The sequence below is a fragment of the Diceros bicornis genome, chromosome 17, assembly GCF_020826845.1.
Source record: "Diceros bicornis minor isolate mBicDic1 chromosome 17, mDicBic1.mat.cur, whole genome shotgun sequence".
NCBI lineage: Eukaryota > Metazoa > Chordata > Mammalia > Perissodactyla > Rhinocerotidae > Diceros > Diceros bicornis.
In genome coordinates, this window is record NC_080756.1 from 18,304,294 (window position 1) to 18,324,441 (window position 20,148).

The 20,148-nt window shown below is 41.4% G+C and overlaps 1 protein-coding gene across 14 annotated transcripts in view; it reads right to left on the bottom strand.

Moving 5' to 3' along the window:
• Positions 1-20,148, bottom strand: part of SCN8A (sodium voltage-gated channel alpha subunit 8) — a 115,650-nt gene that overhangs the window by 60,181 nt on the left and 35,321 nt on the right. For 7 of the 14 annotated variants that reach the window (XM_058558229.1, XM_058558233.1, XM_058558231.1 and 4 more), the window contains 6 exons: positions 19,374-19,595; positions 18,221-18,284; positions 16,280-16,421; positions 14,545-14,751; positions 13,396-13,689; positions 2,747-3,109 (listed from right to left, as the gene is read on the bottom strand). In XM_058558229.1, the coding sequence (XP_058414212.1) occupies positions 2,747-3,109; positions 13,396-13,689; positions 14,545-14,751; positions 16,280-16,421; positions 18,221-18,284; positions 19,374-19,595 (1,292 nt within the window). Of the gene's footprint in view, positions 1-2,713; positions 3,110-13,395; positions 13,690-14,544; positions 14,752-16,279; positions 16,422-18,220; positions 18,285-19,373; positions 19,596-20,148 lie in introns of all 14 variants that reach the window. The other 7 variants (XM_058558228.1, XM_058558223.1, XM_058558226.1 and 4 more) reach the window with 2 other exon arrangements.

A 20,148-nucleotide genomic window follows, 5' to 3' on the forward strand; every position in this document is an offset into this window, starting at 1 on the left:
TGGTATCATACCACCCAAACTGTATGCATTCTGCTTTTGCTTTGTCTTTTTGGCCTATTAATGTAACTTAGATATTTCCTCACAATGTTATCAACTAGGAAGTGCTTCTTTATGGTTTCTAACAAAATAGTTTTTCCTAGTTGTGAAGCCCTTGCGAATGATATAGTCCTGCTACCTCATCTTCCTGCCACTTTGGGATCTGCCTCCAGGTCTTGGGAATCCTTAAGTCTGTCATCATCATCACTTGGGACCACTGCAAAGAATCTCCTGAGCACTTACAGGCCCCCCAACCGAAAGGCAGCACTCTGCAGGCCACAATGTAAGAAGGTGCAGAGAGCCTTCCATTCCACAGCCATCTGCTCAGCTGCCTCTCAGATTTGTCTCCCCCACAGTATAACAGAAGCTGCAAAACGAAACAGAAAGAAACGAAAGCAAAACCCCCAAACCTGCTCATCTGCCTTCAGCTGAAGTTCAAACTCCTTCTTCCCGGACACCTTTCCTAATACCTTCTCTTCAAAGGAAAAGCAAGACGTATTTTTTTTTTTTTTTTTTTTTGGGAGGGAGATCAGCCCTGAGCTAACATCCATGCTAATCCTCCTCTTTTTGCTGAGGAAGACTGGCCCTGAGCTAACATCTATTGCCAATCCTCCTCCTTTTTTTCTTCCCCAAAGCCCCAGTAGGTAGTTGTATGTCATAGTTGCACATCCTTCTAGTTGCTGTATGTGGGACGCAGCCTCAGCATGGCCGGAGAAGCAGTGCATCAGTGCGCGCCTGGGATCCGAACCCGGGCCGCCAGCAGCGGAGCGCGCGCACTTAATCACTAAGCCACTGGGCCGGCCCAGCGAGACGTATTATTTGCCTTAAATATTTTTAAAAACTGCCAGGATATAAAAATTTACTTTGGTTCTCAACATTTGAGTTGCTCTCACTGTACTGTCTATGCTGACCCACCCCTCAATCTCCACTGATATCATCTCTTGTTTTTTCCAAGAATATAATCATCTATCTAATTGTGGAGCACAAAATTTATCTTTAGACATATTTAAAGTCAAGATAATCATCTATAACATTTTTGGCCAACTATCTGGTTTTGGGGGAACTCTGGAACCACTGTTTGTTATAAGTATTGTTCCTATTATTGTTGATCTTAAATTACAGTTCTCCAGAAGAGCAATGGCCACGTGACTATGCAGAAAAGACCTTAAAATTAACTGACAAACAGAAGGTTTCTGAAAGGTCTAAGGTTGTGGCTCTATCATTGATGAGCTGTGTGACTTCAAGGAGCACAAATTCTCCAAGCCTGCATCTCCACCTCAAAAACAGGAATAATAATCTCCACTTTGTCAGCCTTAGGAAATTTGTATTTAGAACAAATTAAATAATGCATGTAAAAATAATTCGTAGTTTGTAAAGAGCTATACAAATGGAAAGGGGAAAGCATTTTGCTTTTAAATAAAAAGTCAGGGAGAGAAAAAAAGATTTCAAACACATCCTAACTGCCTTTTCAAGTTTTATCTGTACAGTCAACAACTGTCCTAAAATGCCAAAAACAGATCATTCTGAATAATCCCACCCTTGATCATCCGGTTTTCCTCCACACATGCATCATGCTAATTAAAGGATTGGCTATCTTCATGCTGTGTTAGAGGAAACTGAAGTGTTAAAACAAAACAGACTGACATGCTATCTCAAGGAGCTTATACCAGCTAAGGAGGAGCTGAGGAAAGTTAAGGAATTAGAGGTAGGAAGGATTAGGATCATTGAGGTTATAAGAATTTAAAACTAGAAAAAAGGTATAAACAGCTTAGAATTTAAAGAAATGTTAAGAGATGGCTTTTCCCAAAGAGGGGAGCCGTTATCCAGACCCCTAGACAAGGGCTTTTGTGAAGCTATTATATGCAACTCCTTCAGAGCCTGACATTTGATTACATTTAAAATTCATCTTTTGCTTCTCTTCTCCTTCCTCCCCCATACACCATGTGTTCCTGCCCCAACCTCCTCTTTTTCTCTCCTTTGATTTATCTCCATTTCATCCTCTTTTGCAGGTCTAGGTCCAGTTTGGCGTTGGTTTCCTTAACCTCTCCGTGCCTGGCTCTCCCTGGTGCATACCTCCCACCCTCAGCATCATGTATGCATGCTCCTCTTTGGAAAAATCACATCTCATTCTTGTAGAGAATTACAAAATTATTCAAAACTAGATTTTTTTTTTAAATAGAAATTTAAGAGCTTTAAATTCCAAGCTGTTTCCCTAAGAGGAGAAGACGTGGGGGGAGAGAAGCAATGGCAGTTCCAAACCCGCTCAGACTTGGTCATTGGTGGTGGCAGGGTGCCATTCCCATTCCATCCGGGTGGGATCCGCTGGCCAGAGGCATTCAGTCAGAGCAGGTGGGTGGAGGGACAGAGAGGCAGACGGACTTGCAAAGATGGCAAGAAAAGAGGTGAAATAAAGGAAGGAGTTGATGAGGGGAAGGGGAAAGTCAGATACAAGGACGGACGATGAGGAAAATGGAGCAGGGAATAAAGTGAAGGGGAAAACAGGGAGAGAGAAACAGACACAAACCGGGAGGGAGGAAATGGAGATGGCTAGGGGGTAGAAACAAGAGTCGGGAGAGACCTGGGAGAGACCAGAAGGACTGGGCAGAGCAGGGAGAGAAGAGGAAGGGAGCGGGCGGACTGCCATGCCTAGCCTTGGTCTACTTGTTTACTTCCTTACACTGTGGTCAGTAGCTGCCTTATCTATTTTCACCTCTGGCAGGAGCCGCCCGCCGATGTGGGAGCCGGGGCCGCCAATGAGGGACACCACGCCGTTGCAGTCCACCGTGCTGTTGCGCTTCACGCTGCGCCGCAGGCTGGGGAAGATGCGCGAGGAGCGGCTGCCCTGGCTGTAGCCGCTGTAGCCGCTGTAGCTGCTGCGGCGCTCGCGGGCCCGGATCGGGATGAAGAGCGAGTCCCGGCGGCCCTCGCTCTCCTCCACCGTGCTGTGCTCGTCGTCCGCAAACTCGTTCTCCGAGCCCGGGTCCCGAAAGCGCCCGGGCCCCCTGAAGCTAAAGATGCTGCTTTTGCTGTTGTGGCGGGAGAGGAATGGGGAGCCCGGGATGCTGAGCAGTGACTGTAGGGGCAGCAAGAGAGAGAGAGAGACGCAGGCGTGAGACGGGAAGCTGACCCCTCACAGGCTGAGCAAAGGCTGTTAGCTTCCCCAACCTGGCCCCATCCTTGCTTTCCCATTATCAGAACATCAGTGTTTCCAAAAAGTACTTCTGGATGCTCAATTTCTACTACTGTTCAACACCCATTATTACTCACTTCTCCCTGCCCCATACCCTTGAGATATACCCGTCTTTGAACAGTTAACCATTCAAAAATTCCACTCACTGTTCACCCGTGCACTGAAACGATGCTTTTATCTCATGCTTATGTGGCCAATCCACTGAGAAACACAGCAGTGTGTCTATTTCTCATTACTATGGGCTCACATGGAGTGTGCCTTTAATTTACTCAAGTTTCTATGCCACACTTGGCAAAAAGGAAAGAATGTGAAAGCGGGTATCACTTGCCATTCTCTTAATGAGAACCTGCCCTGGAGGTCAAGTGCTATGCCAACAGCGGTCTTCAAGCTTTTTTGTTCAGTTGAAAATTATTTATGGCCCCTCCCACTCCATTGTAAAGTGAACATAAAATTTTTTTCATCAAAAGTTTACATATTTGCAAACTATATAATTCTCAGCACTGACATTTTTAAATAAAACTCTCCTTTACCACTTAGAAAATTTTCATTTCTTTTTCTCCTTCAACTCATACTTCCATTCCACATTCCCTAGAGAATTTTATGCTAATGCATATTTTATACTTTAATGTATTTTATTGATCACCTCTGAATACTTTTCTGCAACAAAAATCATAAACTGTACTTGTACAATTTTTAAATTTTCCTGTGACCATGAGTCTCTAAGAAATTTTAAAAACTTTCGTGGATTAAATTTTTATTACAATTCTTATTAATACAATTGATCGAGATTTATAAATATATTATACATTTTATAAGTAATTACTATGCTAAAAAGGAAAATTGTATTAAAATCTCTCTCTTAATGAGATGGATGAGATTCTTTTTTTTCAATTGGGTGTTTTTGGTGTTTAAATATTTGCAGATGATATTGCTTATTAGTAGAATGAGACATGGCTCAACACCAATTTCCCCCTTCTAATATTAGATATTAAGTGCTGAGAAACCTTATTCACATAAATACGTAGTTATCTTGGAACCGAAGAATTTTGTTATAGTAATGTCACTCAATTCTTTGAACTCCTTCCAAATTATATGCCAAAATCACATAGTAAGCTATCAGCAAAATTTATTTTAATGATCTATCAATTAACAATAAAATTAGGTCTGCTTTCAATTTTGTTGAAAGAACCGAAAACCGCCCAATTTGCCAAAGGATATATTGTCTCGTTATTAGAAGCATTTTACTTCCTGATTTCTGTGGATACCAAAAAGGTTTTATTTATTATTTACTAATAATTATATGGGTTACTCTTACAGGGGTTACTCTTTTGCTTAACGGAACCTTATTTAACCAACAGAAAAGGTTGGAATAATAAAAATACTGTTAATTTCTATACATCATTGCCAATATTAATTTTTTTAATAAAATGATTTTATCTTACCACATGCTTTAAAGATATTTTCATCAAAACCTTAACGCCACAGATTTATCTCATTTATGAAAATGTCTAATGTCCTCACTGTTAAAGCAATTGGCCAAATCAGACATTTTCATTGGAAAAAGTATGACTTCATTTTTCATTTTAAATAGATGCATTGATATGCATCTCAGTGACAACCCACCGGCTCCTGAACTTAAAACATCCCAACATCCCTGATTATAATTCTATGTTTCTCTCTTAACAGAAGTATGTAAGAGATCAGTAAATTCAGGAAGACTTACAATGGATTTATGCTTCCTGGATTAAAGAAAACTTCACAGACACTAATATTTTCAATTGTCCCTTTGTTTGGCAGCCCAAAGATTTGTATAGCTTATGGCAGTGCACCACATAAAATTTGGGATGGCAGCGAGGTGTGCCTTCCTTTTGTAAAGTGGGAGAAGGTTGGTTGTGAGAAGGGAAGTGGAAAAGGAGACCTGGTATGAGTCTGGACCACAGGGCTGACCTTGGGCATAGAACGTATAAGTTAAAGAGCTGGGATTCAGGGTCCTTAACACTGTGCTTGGAAACAAGTGCCCAGAAGGGATGCACCCCTAGTTTGTGGGTCACTGCTCTAAGAGAAAGAAACTTGACAAACTGACCTTAGATAATCCTCCTTACCACCCTGAGAGGCTTAGTTTGCCCAATTATGACTTTGACGGAATTTTCAAAATAATTAACTGAGATTTCTGCCTTAGAGTTTGGGCCTTAACCTTCTTGTACAATGATTCCACTGTGAATGCTCTTTGTGGGCTGAGACTCTGCCAATATAGTGCACATATTATAAGTGCTAAATAAACTTTTTAAAATAATACTTTTGACAGTAATGCTGGAAGACCTGTAGGGCTCCTCTTTAACATTTCCGCCCATATCTTTTTGTTACCTAGAACTCCATTTCTGGTTCCAGACTCCAAACGCTTCCAGTTTCAGTCTCTTCCTATAATGTATAAAGCTCCTGTGCCCAGATAGGTACATTTTCTTTGGATATTTCTAGTTCCATCATATTCCACACTCTCACCTGTATTTCCCTTGATATGTGGTCTTTTCCTGCCTTGGCTTGAAGCAACTCACAAATCTCTGAGACAATAAATGGATTTGATCACCAGGGGCCACATCAAGAAAACCACTAATTGCAGATCATTTTATATAAATGTCATTGTTAAATACATACCATACGCTGTATACAGGCCTCTAGAAAAGAGGATGCAGGTATGTAAATCTCTGACCCCTTTCTGACCTCTCTGACTTGTTTTGCTTTTCTGCCCTATCCTTGCACCAGAGAGGAGCCGTACTGGTTAGATTCCAGAAGGTTCCTGGGTCTCATTTACGAGTGGATGGTGTCACTGTGTGTTAAAAGGGCACATACGTGGCCAGCTCTTATACTTCCTTCTTCCACGTTATTGGATTCATAAAAGGATCAGGGCCTCCTCCAGCTCACTGCTTCCTATTCTTCTCCTCACATATATGTTTGGGCACCCCCACTGATTCACAGCCCTGAACCAGTTCTCAAAGTGTGACTCATGGACCACTTCTAGCACATGACCTGCTACTGGTCTGCAATGAGACAAGGAGAAAAACTGAGAGAATCATTTAGAAACTTTTATAGTAACTAGACATTGTCACAATATACAAGAAATGTGATAATTTTTTCTAGAAACTCATTGTTATTATATTTTACAATTGTATCAGTTCATGAAGAATTGGGAAAAATAGAAACTGGTCCTTCACCATAGATGGTTTGAGAAGCACTACTCTAAACAATGTGGCTGGCCAGAAGATGGTCTAAGTGCTGTAAAATGTACCTATGATTCTGTTTTAATCAGGTATGGTACGGTGACAGACACAGAGATAACTGCCTTTGAAAGAAGTTTATTACTTACGGTTCCCAAGAGAAGGGGGCAGCACGGCATGCCATGCAGGCCTCAGGAGGAGGTACTAGGGTGAGTCAGGAGGCAGAAGGAGTGAGGGGAAAGCCTGGCCTAGAGCCTTTCCTGTGGTTTCCAATGGGTGAGGCAGAATAAGCACATTTGAGCAAGTTGAGAATTGGACAGTTCAAGTAACTTCAGGCAGGCTCTGGGCTGTAGGAGTGGTCCTAGTTGCCCAGTACCTGGCCCTGCAGTGACTTAGGGTAGGGGAAATACTGGCTTGGCGTGTGAGAGTTAGATAAAAGGAAAAGGTTGGGGATACGGGTTTTGGATTGGCTGATCTGCATATGAAAGCACACTTCCAGGCAAGTTGTTCGCCATCTCTAGGAATTAAACTAGCACTGGAAGGTAGTCTCTCCTCCGCCAGTAAGGCTCCTAAAATGTCAAAGCATCATAAAATACAGAAAATAAAAAACATGATTAATACGGTAAGATCCCAAGATTGGGCTCAGGGGCGATAGGAAGTATCCTTGAGCTTTTACCCACGTTCAGTTCAGTTTGACATAGAATGCTGAGGTTTAGGGCAAAGCCTAGATGTTAATAAACTGTGCCTTGGGCATATATATCTCCCTTGAGGGCCTCACTGGACAGAAATATGGCTAGGACAAGACACGACTCAGGCGCTCCTGGGTTCCTTTGCTAATCCCATGATCACCCTTAACATCATCACTCCGTGTCCTAAGAATGGCATTCAAGACCCTCTCAGCTTTGACCCTAATTTACTTTTTCCATTTTATTCTTCATTCTTTCCTCCATATTGCCTACCATTCAGCCACACTGCCTTCAGGTCTTTCTTTTCTCCATTTCCAGTGCATACTCCATTTTCAGCTGTGGGAATCCTCTCCATTCTCCACGGTCCAGCCCTTCAGCTTCTTCCTCTTCAAGCTTCCTTAACCCTTCCACAGCATCGAGCTCCTCTTTCAGAGTATTTATGTTCTACTTTTTACTATATACAGTTCTTTGTATACATACTTTATCTCTCCTTTTTAACCAACTTCAAGCTCCTTAAGGGCACACTGCCCGATTCATTTTTCTATCTCCTGGAGTGCTCTGTATATCGTAGGTACAATGCTTATTTAATTAACATGTATTTGGATTATATACTGTAAATGAGCCACCCACATTAGCAGTGTCCCATACCTGCGTTGGGTCACTGCCTCACTTCTCATAGGAAGCTTCCCTGAACTGAATCCATGATTCTTCATGAGGCCAATGCTGGGTGTCGACACTGCCTGGTATATGAGATCCCCATGTTAGGAAGGAGGTTTGATCTATTTGACAAATGATCATTAAATACCTATTGTGCGCTAAGTGATATGGATACAGTGGTAAACAAGAAATACAACACGGTCCCTGCTCTCTCGAAACTTGTAGGCTTCGAGGAAATATCATATACTATATGAGCTCTGATACACAAGACTACTCCTAACCGACAGGAAAGAGATAAGGAAGATGATGACCAATTCAGTGACCCACGAACACTTAGAAATCAGGATCCTGAGACAACATACACTAAAAGGAAACAATTTACCTATTATTCTTTAATTCTTTGTTCTACTCTTGGCAAAAGAGTTGACTGCAATAAATGAAGGGGAAGAGATGACCTGCCCCATTTCTCCTTGTACCCAGTATCCAATCCTGATCTAGCCCAGTCCCTAAGGAGACACATCCTGAGGGTGGCCACCACCGACCCTCCCCAGTCTAAACTTCCCTGGACTGGAGGGTTTCAGTGATGGCTCAGGACCCACGGCTCAATTAACCTGGGGATCTACACTAGCTTATGAGATGGGTAGGCCGTACTTCCTGTTTTCAAAATCTTTCCTGTCAATCAACCAGGAGCTTCTGGTCCTTTTCAGGCAGTCACATCACAGCTAACTAAAAATACTAGCTTAAGTCTAGGTGTTTGCTTGGGAGAATGGCTCTGGGGTGTTCTTGGTTTGAGGGAGCGGCCCTCATTCCATAGAAAAATTAACTGGGGATTTCAGGGCATCCATGTCCGTTGTCTGTTGAGATGAGGCTTAACAATGACTGGGATGTTTAGAAAGTGGTAAATTGGTGATTTAAATGTTCTATTTCCATGCCATATTTCACTTTTTCTTTCCAATACAGCAGTGGTTCTTAAGTGGTCTGGGGACTCCTGGGGGTCCCTGTGATCCTTTTAGCGGGGCTCACAAGGTCAGAACTATTTCATAATAATACTAAGATGACATCTGCCTTTATCACTCTCATTCTTTCACAAGCACACAGTGGACCCTATGAGCCTGACAGTTTCACAGTATTTAAAGACTTTTCTGATGAGATAGGTAGTGATAATAATGTACGTGGTTTTTTAATATTGTGTGTCAGTACTTGGAAGATCTGTATAACTCGGCAACCCAGTATTTCCCAAATGATCAGTGCATGATGCTACAAATCATTCACGAGTTAAAGATCTATGGTGCAAAATACAACAAAGGGTTTTAATGTAACAGAGCACCAAGTTACTGATACAATTTCAGATCCCACATTGCAGCTAACCATTAAAAAACTACCACTGTCGAGTTTTGGAATAGCATCAAAGAAGAAAATTCACAATTATCTGAAAAGGCTATTAAAATATTCCTTCCTTTTCCAACTACGTCTGTATGAAACTAGATTTTCTTCAAATACTTCAATCAAAAAAACATATCGCAACAAATTGAATGCAGAAGCAGGTATATTTCAGTGGTCTTCATTAAACCACAGATTAAAGAGATCTGCAAAAATGTAAACAGTATCATTTTTTCCACTAATTTTTTTTGTTTTGGAAAACAGTTAATTTTTACAAAAATATGTATAATTTGTGTTAAACATGTAATGGCTTTATCACTATTATTTTAAAATAAACCAGTAAATATTTTTAAATTTCTTAATTATAATTTCTAATATGATAAATCAAAAGCACATTTAAAAAAAGCTCTTCAGGATCCTCAATAATTTTTAAGAATATAAGGGGGGAGGGTCCTAAGACCAAAAAATTTGACAACTGCTGCAATAGAATAATTAAAATACTTCACAAAAATGGACTCAACCTAATATTTATAAACGGTGCGAAGCCCTAGAAACACAGCAGTAATTTTATAGAGAAATGGATAGGAGATGGGTTGGGCAGATGTCTCAAGAAGCTCTCAGAAGATTTGGCAGTAAAGGAAACTGACATACACTTGAACTGCACTGTGGGAAAACTGAAGCCACATTCATTGTTAAGCCAACAGAAGAGACGACCACGTATGTGTGGAGGCGAGCGGGCACAGGGTGGCTACAGACTGTAGTGTTTAGCAGTACAAGCTCTGCAGTCAGAGGACTGGGTTTAAATCTTGACTCTAACACCTCCTAGCTATACAACCTTAGATAAGTTAGTTAATCTCTCTAGGCCTCAGTTTCCTCAGTCACTCTTCCAGATAAAATCAGAGAAACTGCAGGACAGTCCTAGGACAAAGCATATTACTACCCTGTGGGGCTTCTGAGCAAGACTTGGCAGTCAGCCATGGCCTCTAGGAATCTACCATTTTTTCAGATGGGGAAATTAGAGGAAGTGAACATTTTCATGCAAAGCAGGACATCTCAGAAGCCCAGTTTTATTTTTTGAGCTAGGGAGCAATCAGTGCAACTCTGTGCTAAAGCCTATGGATTAATCAGAAACCATTCAACAGCAAAGTGTTAACAGCACTAAGGTATTCATTAACTAGCTCAGTGATGGCTCTCAAGACAAGGGCTGGATTACAACAAAGCCGCAATCACACTTTTCCCCAAAAGAGGCTGACCTAGGAGAAAAGCGAGGTGAAGGTGAGACAGAATGGCTCCAGGCCATAAAGAAGCCCCAGAAGGGGTTAAATCAGGTTTATAAAAGTCCTTCATGACCTTGTCCAACAAATAGCTGAATGCTCACCATGTGCAAAGAAGCAGGCCTTGACTTGAGGACTTTCTCTAAGAGAGGAGAGGATATGAACATAAGTAAATATAATACCATAGAGCAAAAAGCAACACATAAAGAGGTAGGTGTAAAACAAAATGGGAAGATGAAATGATGATTTCCATTGGGTGGGGAATGTGGGAGGTCAGGGAAGGTTTCTTGAGAGAAGGATGTGAAGAGTAAGTGTGACGTGGACATTCAGAGAAGGAAAAACAGGGCCTCTTAGAAAGGGAGCAAAACAGAGAGTAGAAAACAAACATCATGTGTGACAAGCACCTAGTAGTTAATTCTGGGTTAAGTACAGGGTGCTTGATGGGGCACAGCGACTGGAGACTGAAGGGTGGGCTGAGTCCAGGGGAGGTGGGAGGGCTTAAATTCCATGCTGAAGGGCTGGGACTTCATTAGTAAGTAGAGTGAATCTGATTAGGGGAATTCCCGCTCTCATTCTTAATAACTCTTCTAAATTGTCCATATTTTCTTTAAACTCCTACTCAATCTCTCACTCCCTTCAATAAGATTTTTAATTTCCTACATTATTGAAAACTAGCATCATCTTCCTCAACTTCCTACTCCCTATCTACAAACTTATCCACACCCACCCTCCCCTATTTTCCTGACGTTTTAGGGGACAAGGTGCCCCTTGCCTGTTAGACACCACATCTATTTTCATATCTTCCTAGATTGTGCCGCCCTATTTTCTTTTCTATCCTACTCCTTTTTCTACCCCTACCTTCTCTTCTGGGCCCCTCCAACCCCCGGATTATAAAAATACTGATTTTCACCCAAAGTTTCTTTAAAGAAGCCTGAATAAGAAGTCTACACTCACTGTCTCCACTTCCCACTCAATATGGCATCCATCCTTACCCTGGACTGAACCGGTCTGTAAGTTCTCAATAACTCATATTGTCAAATCCAAGGACATTTCCAATTCTGATCTCACGAAGCATCTCTGTTAAATTTCAATCTATCGATTACTCCTCTGCCTTCTCTGACGCTTGTGCTCTCTTGGCTTCACTGAACTTGTGTTGACCTCTGATGACCATTCATTTGTTTTCCTTCATGAGCTCCACCTCTGACGCTCATGAACGTCAGTGGTTATGTCCTTGGCCCACTGTTCTTTCACCTGACACAATCTCTTTGAGTACACAATCTCATCAAGTCTCCTGGTTTCAATCACCACCTCTCAGCTCAGGACCTCAGAATCAAATGAGCTGTCATTTGACTATCTGTGTGTCTAAAAGACCTCTCTACTTGGTTATCCAACAAATAATTCAAACTTGGGATGTCCAAACTGGAACGTACGTTTCTTCCATTCTTTTTTTTTTTTTGTGAGGAAGATCAGCTCTGAGCTAACATTCACGCCAATCCTTCTCTTTTTTGCTGAGAAGGATTGGCCCTGGGCTAACATCTGTGCCCATCTTCCTCCACTTTACATGGGACGCTGCCACAGCATGGCCTGACAAGCGGTGTATTGGTGAGCGCCCATACTTTTTTCCCAAACCTGGAACATCCTTTCTTCCGTCTTTCTGCTCCCTCTCCAACACACATATACGTTACCTAACTAATTCCTGTTCATCCTTTATTTACCTTCCCCAGAAAATCTTGGCTGAACCTCCAGGTTGGGATAGATTTGCGCCCTCTGAAACACCCAAGCATATGTCAATTACAGAAAAATATCGTCGATGTTATTACATAAATAATTTTTTAATCTATCTGGCTGCTCCTCTACACTGTAAGCTCCCTAGGGAAGGGACAGTGTTTTAACCATCTTTTAATCTCTAGGACATAGCACAATCGTTGACACATGGCAGGCACTCCATCATTGCTTGGTGATGAATAACAAGAGCTATGTTTTAGGAAGTGATCTGCTGACAGTATATAAAACATAAAGGAGAGGGAGAAACACCAGAGGAACGAAACTGCAGCAGAACAAAAAAATACAAAAGTCTGAATTAAGATAGGATTAAGGGGATGGGTGCAAGAGATTTTGCTGTGATAAAATGAACAGGACTAGCAAAAGACTGAACTAGGAGGTGAAAGATGCAAGGAAGAGGCAAAATGAATCATCTCTGGGAAACAAGAAAAGACACTGGATACACTGCCATAACCTGTAACTATAATTTATTCTATACCTTACAAACTTCTAGCATTTCTTTAAAATGGGGAATTAAATGGCCTAAGAATTGGATTTTGGTGGTGTTTTCTGAAACCTAAAAGTATCTATTATGTGATGATATTTATAATAATAGAATGTTCAATAATTATCTATAAGTCCTCTCCCACTCTTTCTCTTAGTTTCCTCATTTATCAAGGTTGGGTAAAACTGGAGGCTTTTAATCTACCATAGGCTAATTTATCAGCATGACATTATCTATCTAGAATAATTAATTACTAGAACTTGCCACACTCAAATAAGGTGACCTAAAGAGTTTCGTGACTTTTTTTTAATCTACAATTATATGCAATTCCTAAACAGAGGTGTTTCAGCTAAATTCTGATGTTCAGATGCTAAGAGTTCCTCCCGATGTTTTAGAACATAACGCTTGCTGGTGTGACATAGACTTTACTGCTGAAGCAAGTCTGCCAAAGGTGATCCCCTCGTCCTGGGACTGGCGTTAGAGCACAGGAAGGAGGGCAGGGTTAGAGCAGAGGACGGTACTAATAAGCTGGTAACACTTCCTCCCGGAGGAGACAATGTGGAGCACGGACGGGTAGGCTGAGGATGCAGGGAGGGGTCTGGGAAACGTAAAGCCAAATGGGAATGTGAGAACCGAGCGAGATCAGGAAAACCAGAATTTCTTAGGCTTATTTGTCCCAGTGCGAAAAGTTTACCTGATTCATGATGGAAAATTTCCTCCCTATTCTGTTGTCTGGCAGCCGAAAGCCCTTCCTCCTCATGCCATCTTCTGACTCTGACTTAAACACCTTCTCAGGATCCCCTTTCTCCTCTCCTTCAGAGAGCTCCTTTTGCTTCCTCTTCTTTCTCCTGTTACGTCTTTCTTTGGCACTCTTAGAACTAAGTTTAGAAATTTCAGATGAGCTCCGAGGAGAGCCTCCCCCTTCTTCACCTTCTTCCTCTATGGCATCTTCTGAGACAGTGCCTGCTGAAGTGGCCATCGCAGCAGCCTAGGGAAGGAGCCAGAGCAACAGACCAGATCAGAATTAACTGGAGCCACCCAAAGCCAAGCAATTAGTACAGGTCATTTCCTTCCCATAAATGGGAAAAGGTGGGAAAAAAGGAAGAAGGAAAACCAGCCTGTCAGAGGAGACTGTGGCCAGGGCCTGGCTGTCTCCATTTTCTAGTTGAATTTGTATCGTGGCACACAGCCCTACATAATCAGAGCAGAACCCAGTGGTGAGAACTTCGGGATTTATTCTCTTGAGTATCTCAGACAAGAACTTGGCAGCCTTCTTGGTACCAAACGATCCCTTCTGGGCAACTCTGAAAATAAATGCTAAGAAACTCTACTACACATCATGGGCCCAACAATGCAAAAATACATGTATATTTGGATAAGAATTAAAAAGTGAAGTGTTAGGGTGGTGAGATCACAAATTTGTTTTTCAAATTTTACTTTAATATTTTACCTGTATCTTCTTTTCAATTACAATCAATACTTTTTCTGACCAAAGAGAATCTCCAAAGGAGATCCTAATGTTTTCCTCAACAAAAAGGCTATGTTTATATGAAGCACTATATGAATTGCTCTGCCTACTTTTTTCCTCCCCCGCTATCACAGCAATTGAACACTGAACAGTTGAGAAATTCAACAAAAGATCGTATTAACTAACAATTTGGTCATTAAGACAAACAGAATAATTAAACCAACCACCTGCAGTTGTTTCTTGGGTTATTTTAATGAGATCAATGACTTTTATTGGACGATGTGCCTAGAAGAGATCAGTTGGAGTGGCAATCAGACGGGGCCTTAGTCACGGCAATCTGGCAGGAAAGACCGTTGCAAGGAATTGATCACCAACCTGTGCCTCTTCCTGTTGCTTCTTAAGTTGCTCCAACATTGCTTTGAATTCAGCCTCTTTTTGCTCTGCCTCCTCCAGGGTTGCCTGATTCTGCTCTTCATAAGCCATGGCCACCACAGCCAAGATCAAGTTCACCAGATAGAAAGAACCCACAAAGATGACCAAGACAAAGAAGATCATGTACGTTTTCCCAGCTGCTCGTAAGGTCTGTAGACAAAGACCATTTTCTGAGTCACGTGTATCAAATGAACCAGGTTGAAAACAACTCATGGGCTAATGTTCCTCTATAAGGGCACTAATGCCTTTCGAATAGGACAGTCCTTGATCGTGTGGTACTCCTTCATATTGCAGAACATTTGGCATTCCCAGTGGCTGAATGGCCCCCCTTATCCTCAACTCACAGTAAATGTCAGTAGTACCTTCCATTCATTGTGACAAAAAAGGTCCTCTTCCATTTCTAAATACTCCTAATATACTCCTTTCATAGAAAAATGCCTGATTTTTTCTAACGGAAAAAATGCTCTGGGCTAAGAATTATATTTGATTTTGTTAGTTGGTTCTAAAACAAGTATAAAGCAAAGAATACAAGACTTCAGTTCATTTATCTACTGGTCTTCAAAGAGCATTAACAGACAAATTCCATCTTTGGGATCAGGTCCAAGTCACAGGAAGTCACCATCTTGAGTGACATCCTTCCTTATCCTTTAACAATATCCTTAAAGAGAGAGATGACATAAAGGATAGTGGGAGGAAAAGAAAAAGGAAGGCGGATCCTAGGACTATGCCTTTCACTAGGAGCGAGCAAATAGACATCAAAGGACAATTGGGCTTTAGGCTATATAAATGTGACCCACCACTGCTTAATTTTCATCTTTATTCTTTTCAACCACAAATACTTAATGGAACTTAGCATCAACCACAAATATTTCATGAGAAAGCTTTGAACCTGCAGGAATTCTAGGCTGTCCAACAGAAAGTAAGAATTCCTTGGGATTTGAATTAGAAGCTTCCACTAAAGTGGTTGCTTCACGCCTGAGTAGGACCTATTTCTCATTCTCAAACTGGCCTCATCAAATGCTGGTTCAAATAGAAACAGTGGATTACCGTAGAACTTCTAAGCTGGAAGACCCTCAGCAATCACCTAGACTAACCTCTCCACCACAACCAGCAAAGTTAAATGACCTGCCCATAGTCACCACTGTAGCCCAACAGAATGGTATCGACCTCTTTTTTTCATCTGTCACAACCTGCTTGAACAAGTCCAAATGTGTTACAAAGCTCAAACATTTTGATATACTTAAGACGCCCAGCTCCTTGGGGATAGTAATCTCATCTTTATAATTCTAGCACTAGGATAGTGTCTAGCACAATGTTTAATTAATATTTCTTAAAAAGACGCCCTAAACCCAAAAATCCAAAAGGAGAAACACTGCAGATGGGCTGGTGAAACACCAGGAAGTAGGCAGAGAGAGCAGAGTCCCAGGCCAGGCACCAGGCTGTCAAGGCTCTGAGCCTCTACAGCTACACGTGACTGAGCAAGAAAGAAACAGGGACAAGAGCTGGGAGAATTCACTTAATTTTGTAAACCAGCTGCCTCTGAGAAATACCATCCTAACATCCTGTATAATGTCTTCACTAAAGGTCTGACACAGAATGTCCCCAATCCCACATATCCTCACGCAAATTCTTTCACCAAAGAAAAAGAGGTAACACTTGAAAAAGAAGTATTACTTACCAATTGATACAAGTTTTCCCAATAGTCCTGGGTCATAAGGCGAAATAATGCCAAGAAGGCCCAGCTGAAAGTGTCAAAGCTTGTGTAACCATAGTTGGGGTTCCTCCCTGCTTTCATACACTGGTATCCCTCTGGGCATTGCCTGAAGAAAGAAAGGGAAGTTCAGGGCTCTTCAACATAATTCTACCCAGCCATTAGCTGTAAGTCATCTCCATGACCGTGGAGATAATAATAAGCAACTACAGAGCCAGGTCAACAAATGGGAATAAAAAGAAAAAAGAAAGAAAAGAAAAGAAAAAGAGGAAAGAAACAAAGTAGCCAGCTCAATTTTTCAAAAAATGATGTCCTGGGGACAGCCTAGGATCAGAATCACCTGGCATCCTCTTAAAAATGCTGATTCTTCTGTCTTACCCAAGACCTAGGAATATAAGCTCTGGATACAGGATCCATGAATCTGCATTTTTAAGAGGCATGCCAGGTGATTCTTATACATGCCAAAATTTGAGAACCACTATCCTAGATTCATATCAATGTGTAATTCAACCAAATTCAACTCAGCTACTACCCCAAATGACAAATGACTAGAAGTTCCTCTTAATCATCTCTGTTCTCTTAAAACTCACTATGACAACTCTATGTCATACTGGGGATTTCAGTGACCTTGGTTATAACAGTTCTTCTGCTTTTAGACTCACCTGATATTTATTTCAATGTAATTTCTAGTATCTACTTCAATACAGAAATTAAATGAACTTCTAGTTGTCATGGTCATCTTAAAACACCAATTCCCAGTGGACCAACATACTCTGAATAAGTGACACTACACCCTACATTTATATAGCCTTCTGTTTACAAAGCACTTTCGTGTATGTTATCCAATTGGATCCTTACAATAACCCTTTGAGGAAGTGAGAACATGACTTATTAAATCCATATTATAGATGAAGAAATTGAGGCTTACATAAGTTAAACAGCTTGGCAAAAGTCTTAAAGGTAGAAGTAGCAGAATCAAGACTCAAATTACACGGCTGTACACTCACGTTCACAGTAGCATTATTCACAACAGCTAAAACGTGGAAGCAACCCAAGTGTCCCATGACAGATGGATAAACAAAATGTGGTATATACATACAATACGTTATTCAGCCTTAAAAGGAAGGAAATTCTAACATATGCTATAACATGGATGAACCTTGAGGACAGTATGCTAAGTGAAATAAGCCAGTCACAAAAAGACAAATACTCTATGATTCTACTTATATAAGGTACTTAGAATGGTCAAAATCATAGAGAGGGAAAGTAGAATGGTGGTTGCCAAGGTCTGGGGAAAGGGGGGAATGGGGAGTTAGTGTTTAACGGGTACATTAAACTTTCAGTTTGGGAAGATGAAGAGTTCTGGAGACGCATGGTGCTGATGGTTGCATGACAATGTGAATGTACTTAATACCAATGAACTATACATTTAAAAATGGTTAGGAGCCTAAATTTTGTTATGTATATTTTACCACAATTACAAAAAAAGGGAAAAAATATTATGTTGCTACTCTTTTCCCTCATCCATGCTATTAAGCCTTAGAATATTTTGGGTCATTCTTGGGGTTCTAACCTATTACCAAGACAGTGTCCTTAATCTATATTTTGTTAATTGTGTTATGACAGAATGAAGGTAGTCTACAAGAAACAGGCAAGATATCTGCTGTTATACATTCTATCCTTAGCCTTTTACATCTTTGATTTTGGCTTGAGACTATAGGTATGTTCACCTACTAGTGAAATGTCAACTTGGGATGGACAAATATGAAACAGAAAGAAAATGTGAGTCAACCAAAATGTAGATCCAGTTAGGGTACTACATGAGCACAAAGAAAAGTGAAAATATTGCCCATTTTCATCTGACACATTATTTTGAGGGAGAAGAATAAAATTAGGTGAGCTACTTACCCAGCATCAGAACTGTTCCCACAGAGCAAAGGTTCCAGCATGCCAGGAACCGTGTAAAAATTCGCTAGAAAAGTGTGAAGAGGCAGGAAATGAATACAGCAGATTTAAGTGAATGAGAATAAGGTCACACTGTCCCTAACCAGCCCCAGCTGAAAGAGCTATTGATGTTACCTCATATAAATCTTTTCTGACAGCAGTGAAACCCGATAAGAATTCTTTCCCATTAATTATTTTCATATATATATATTTAAAAGTTGAAAGTGCTACCATATAGCCCTTAACGCCACGTTCTTTTCACAGACCCCTGACTTCCACTCATACTCCAAATCTATATGCCAGGTTCTGGTACCTGAATCAAAAGGGTCTAAGAGTGAATTTTCTGAGTTCTTTACTCCTCTCTACAACTTCATCCTTAAAACTTCTCTGTACCAAAGACAAACTAGAAACCCTCCCTGGTCACTAGTTACCACGTCCTGTTTTAAATTAGAAGTCACGTTTCCCTCTCCTGTATGTGTCCCTGAAATCCCCTTTGCCACATTTCTTTATGGCTACTTAACTGCCTGGATTTCCTCAAGAGTGACTAACAGTGATCTTGCTAACTTTTCCCCATTATTTTATGGAAGTACTACCACACCGAATGTCCCTTAGCATAAGACCCAAGTGCTTTGGTTCCTGAAATGAAATGACTAAAACTCCTTAACTGTAACGGGATCAAATGGTTACTCAGAGATTGCCCGACTCCCCAGACCACATCGCTTACTAAGGTCTTAGTAGTACTAAGAAAGCTTACTAGGTATATTCTGAACCAAACGTTTAAACAGCTCAGGTAACCCAGCTGGGGAAAAAAGGATTTTTATCAAGCTTCTAAGCCTGATTTTCAAAGCAAAAGTTTAGGAGTACAGGTGAAGAAGCTACGAAGTTTCATTTTTGGTTTTAAAGGGAGAGAAAAGACAGAGAGGGAGTGAGGACTTGTGTTTGGGAATTTCTGAACACAACTCTACCTTGAGGAAAGGGAATAACTTCAGCAGGCTACCCCAGTGGCACTGGCTCTCCTTTCTGGCCCCAACTACTTTTTAAAGCCCAGTGGTGGCTTCTGACTATGTAAACTGAGATAGACTTTTCCTTCTCCTCTTGCAGAGAAGGGGCCACCTACTTTTATTGTTGATATACTCTTCCCAATCAAAGCCTTTGGTGCCATTTTCAAGATAGCTCTCGTTGAAGTTTATGGGCCACACCACACACTTGTTTCGCAGGTTTCCCATGAATAGCTGTAGTCCGATCAAGGCAAAAACACTCAGGCAGAACACTGTCAGGATCATCACATCTGACAGCTTCTTCACGGACTGAATTAGGGCGCCCACAATGGTCTTCAGGCCTGAGGAGACAGAACCCCCAGAATCAGAGTCACTCCAGCCGCCACCTCCCCCAGCCGCCCTCTTAGCTACTGGCTTCTGCTCCTCCCCACAGCACCACCCCTGAAACATGGCCACTTTACCTTTTATACCATGAGAATAATAATGGGTCAGTGATATTATTCATTTTTCCAGAAGTATCAATTCTTTGTTGTCTGTATGTGTGAGGAAGATCAGCCTTGAACTAACATCCGTTGCCAATCCTCCTCTTTTTGCTGAGGAAGACTGGTCCTGGGCTAACATCTGTGCCCATCTTCCTCTACTTTATATGGGCCGCCACCACAGCATGGCTTGACAAGCGGTGCATCGGTGCGTGCTCGGGATCCAAACCTGCGAACCCCAGGCTGCTGCAGTGGAGCTCGCACGCTTAACTGCTAAGCCACGGGGCCGGCCCCAGAAGTGTCAATTCTTAAGTCAATAATTTTTAAAAAGAAAGTTCCTTCCCCAACATGTGGCTCTTTTCTGCCTGGAAGTACTTTCCTGTCTCTGACTGCTTCTCAGCTCCTCAAATGAGTC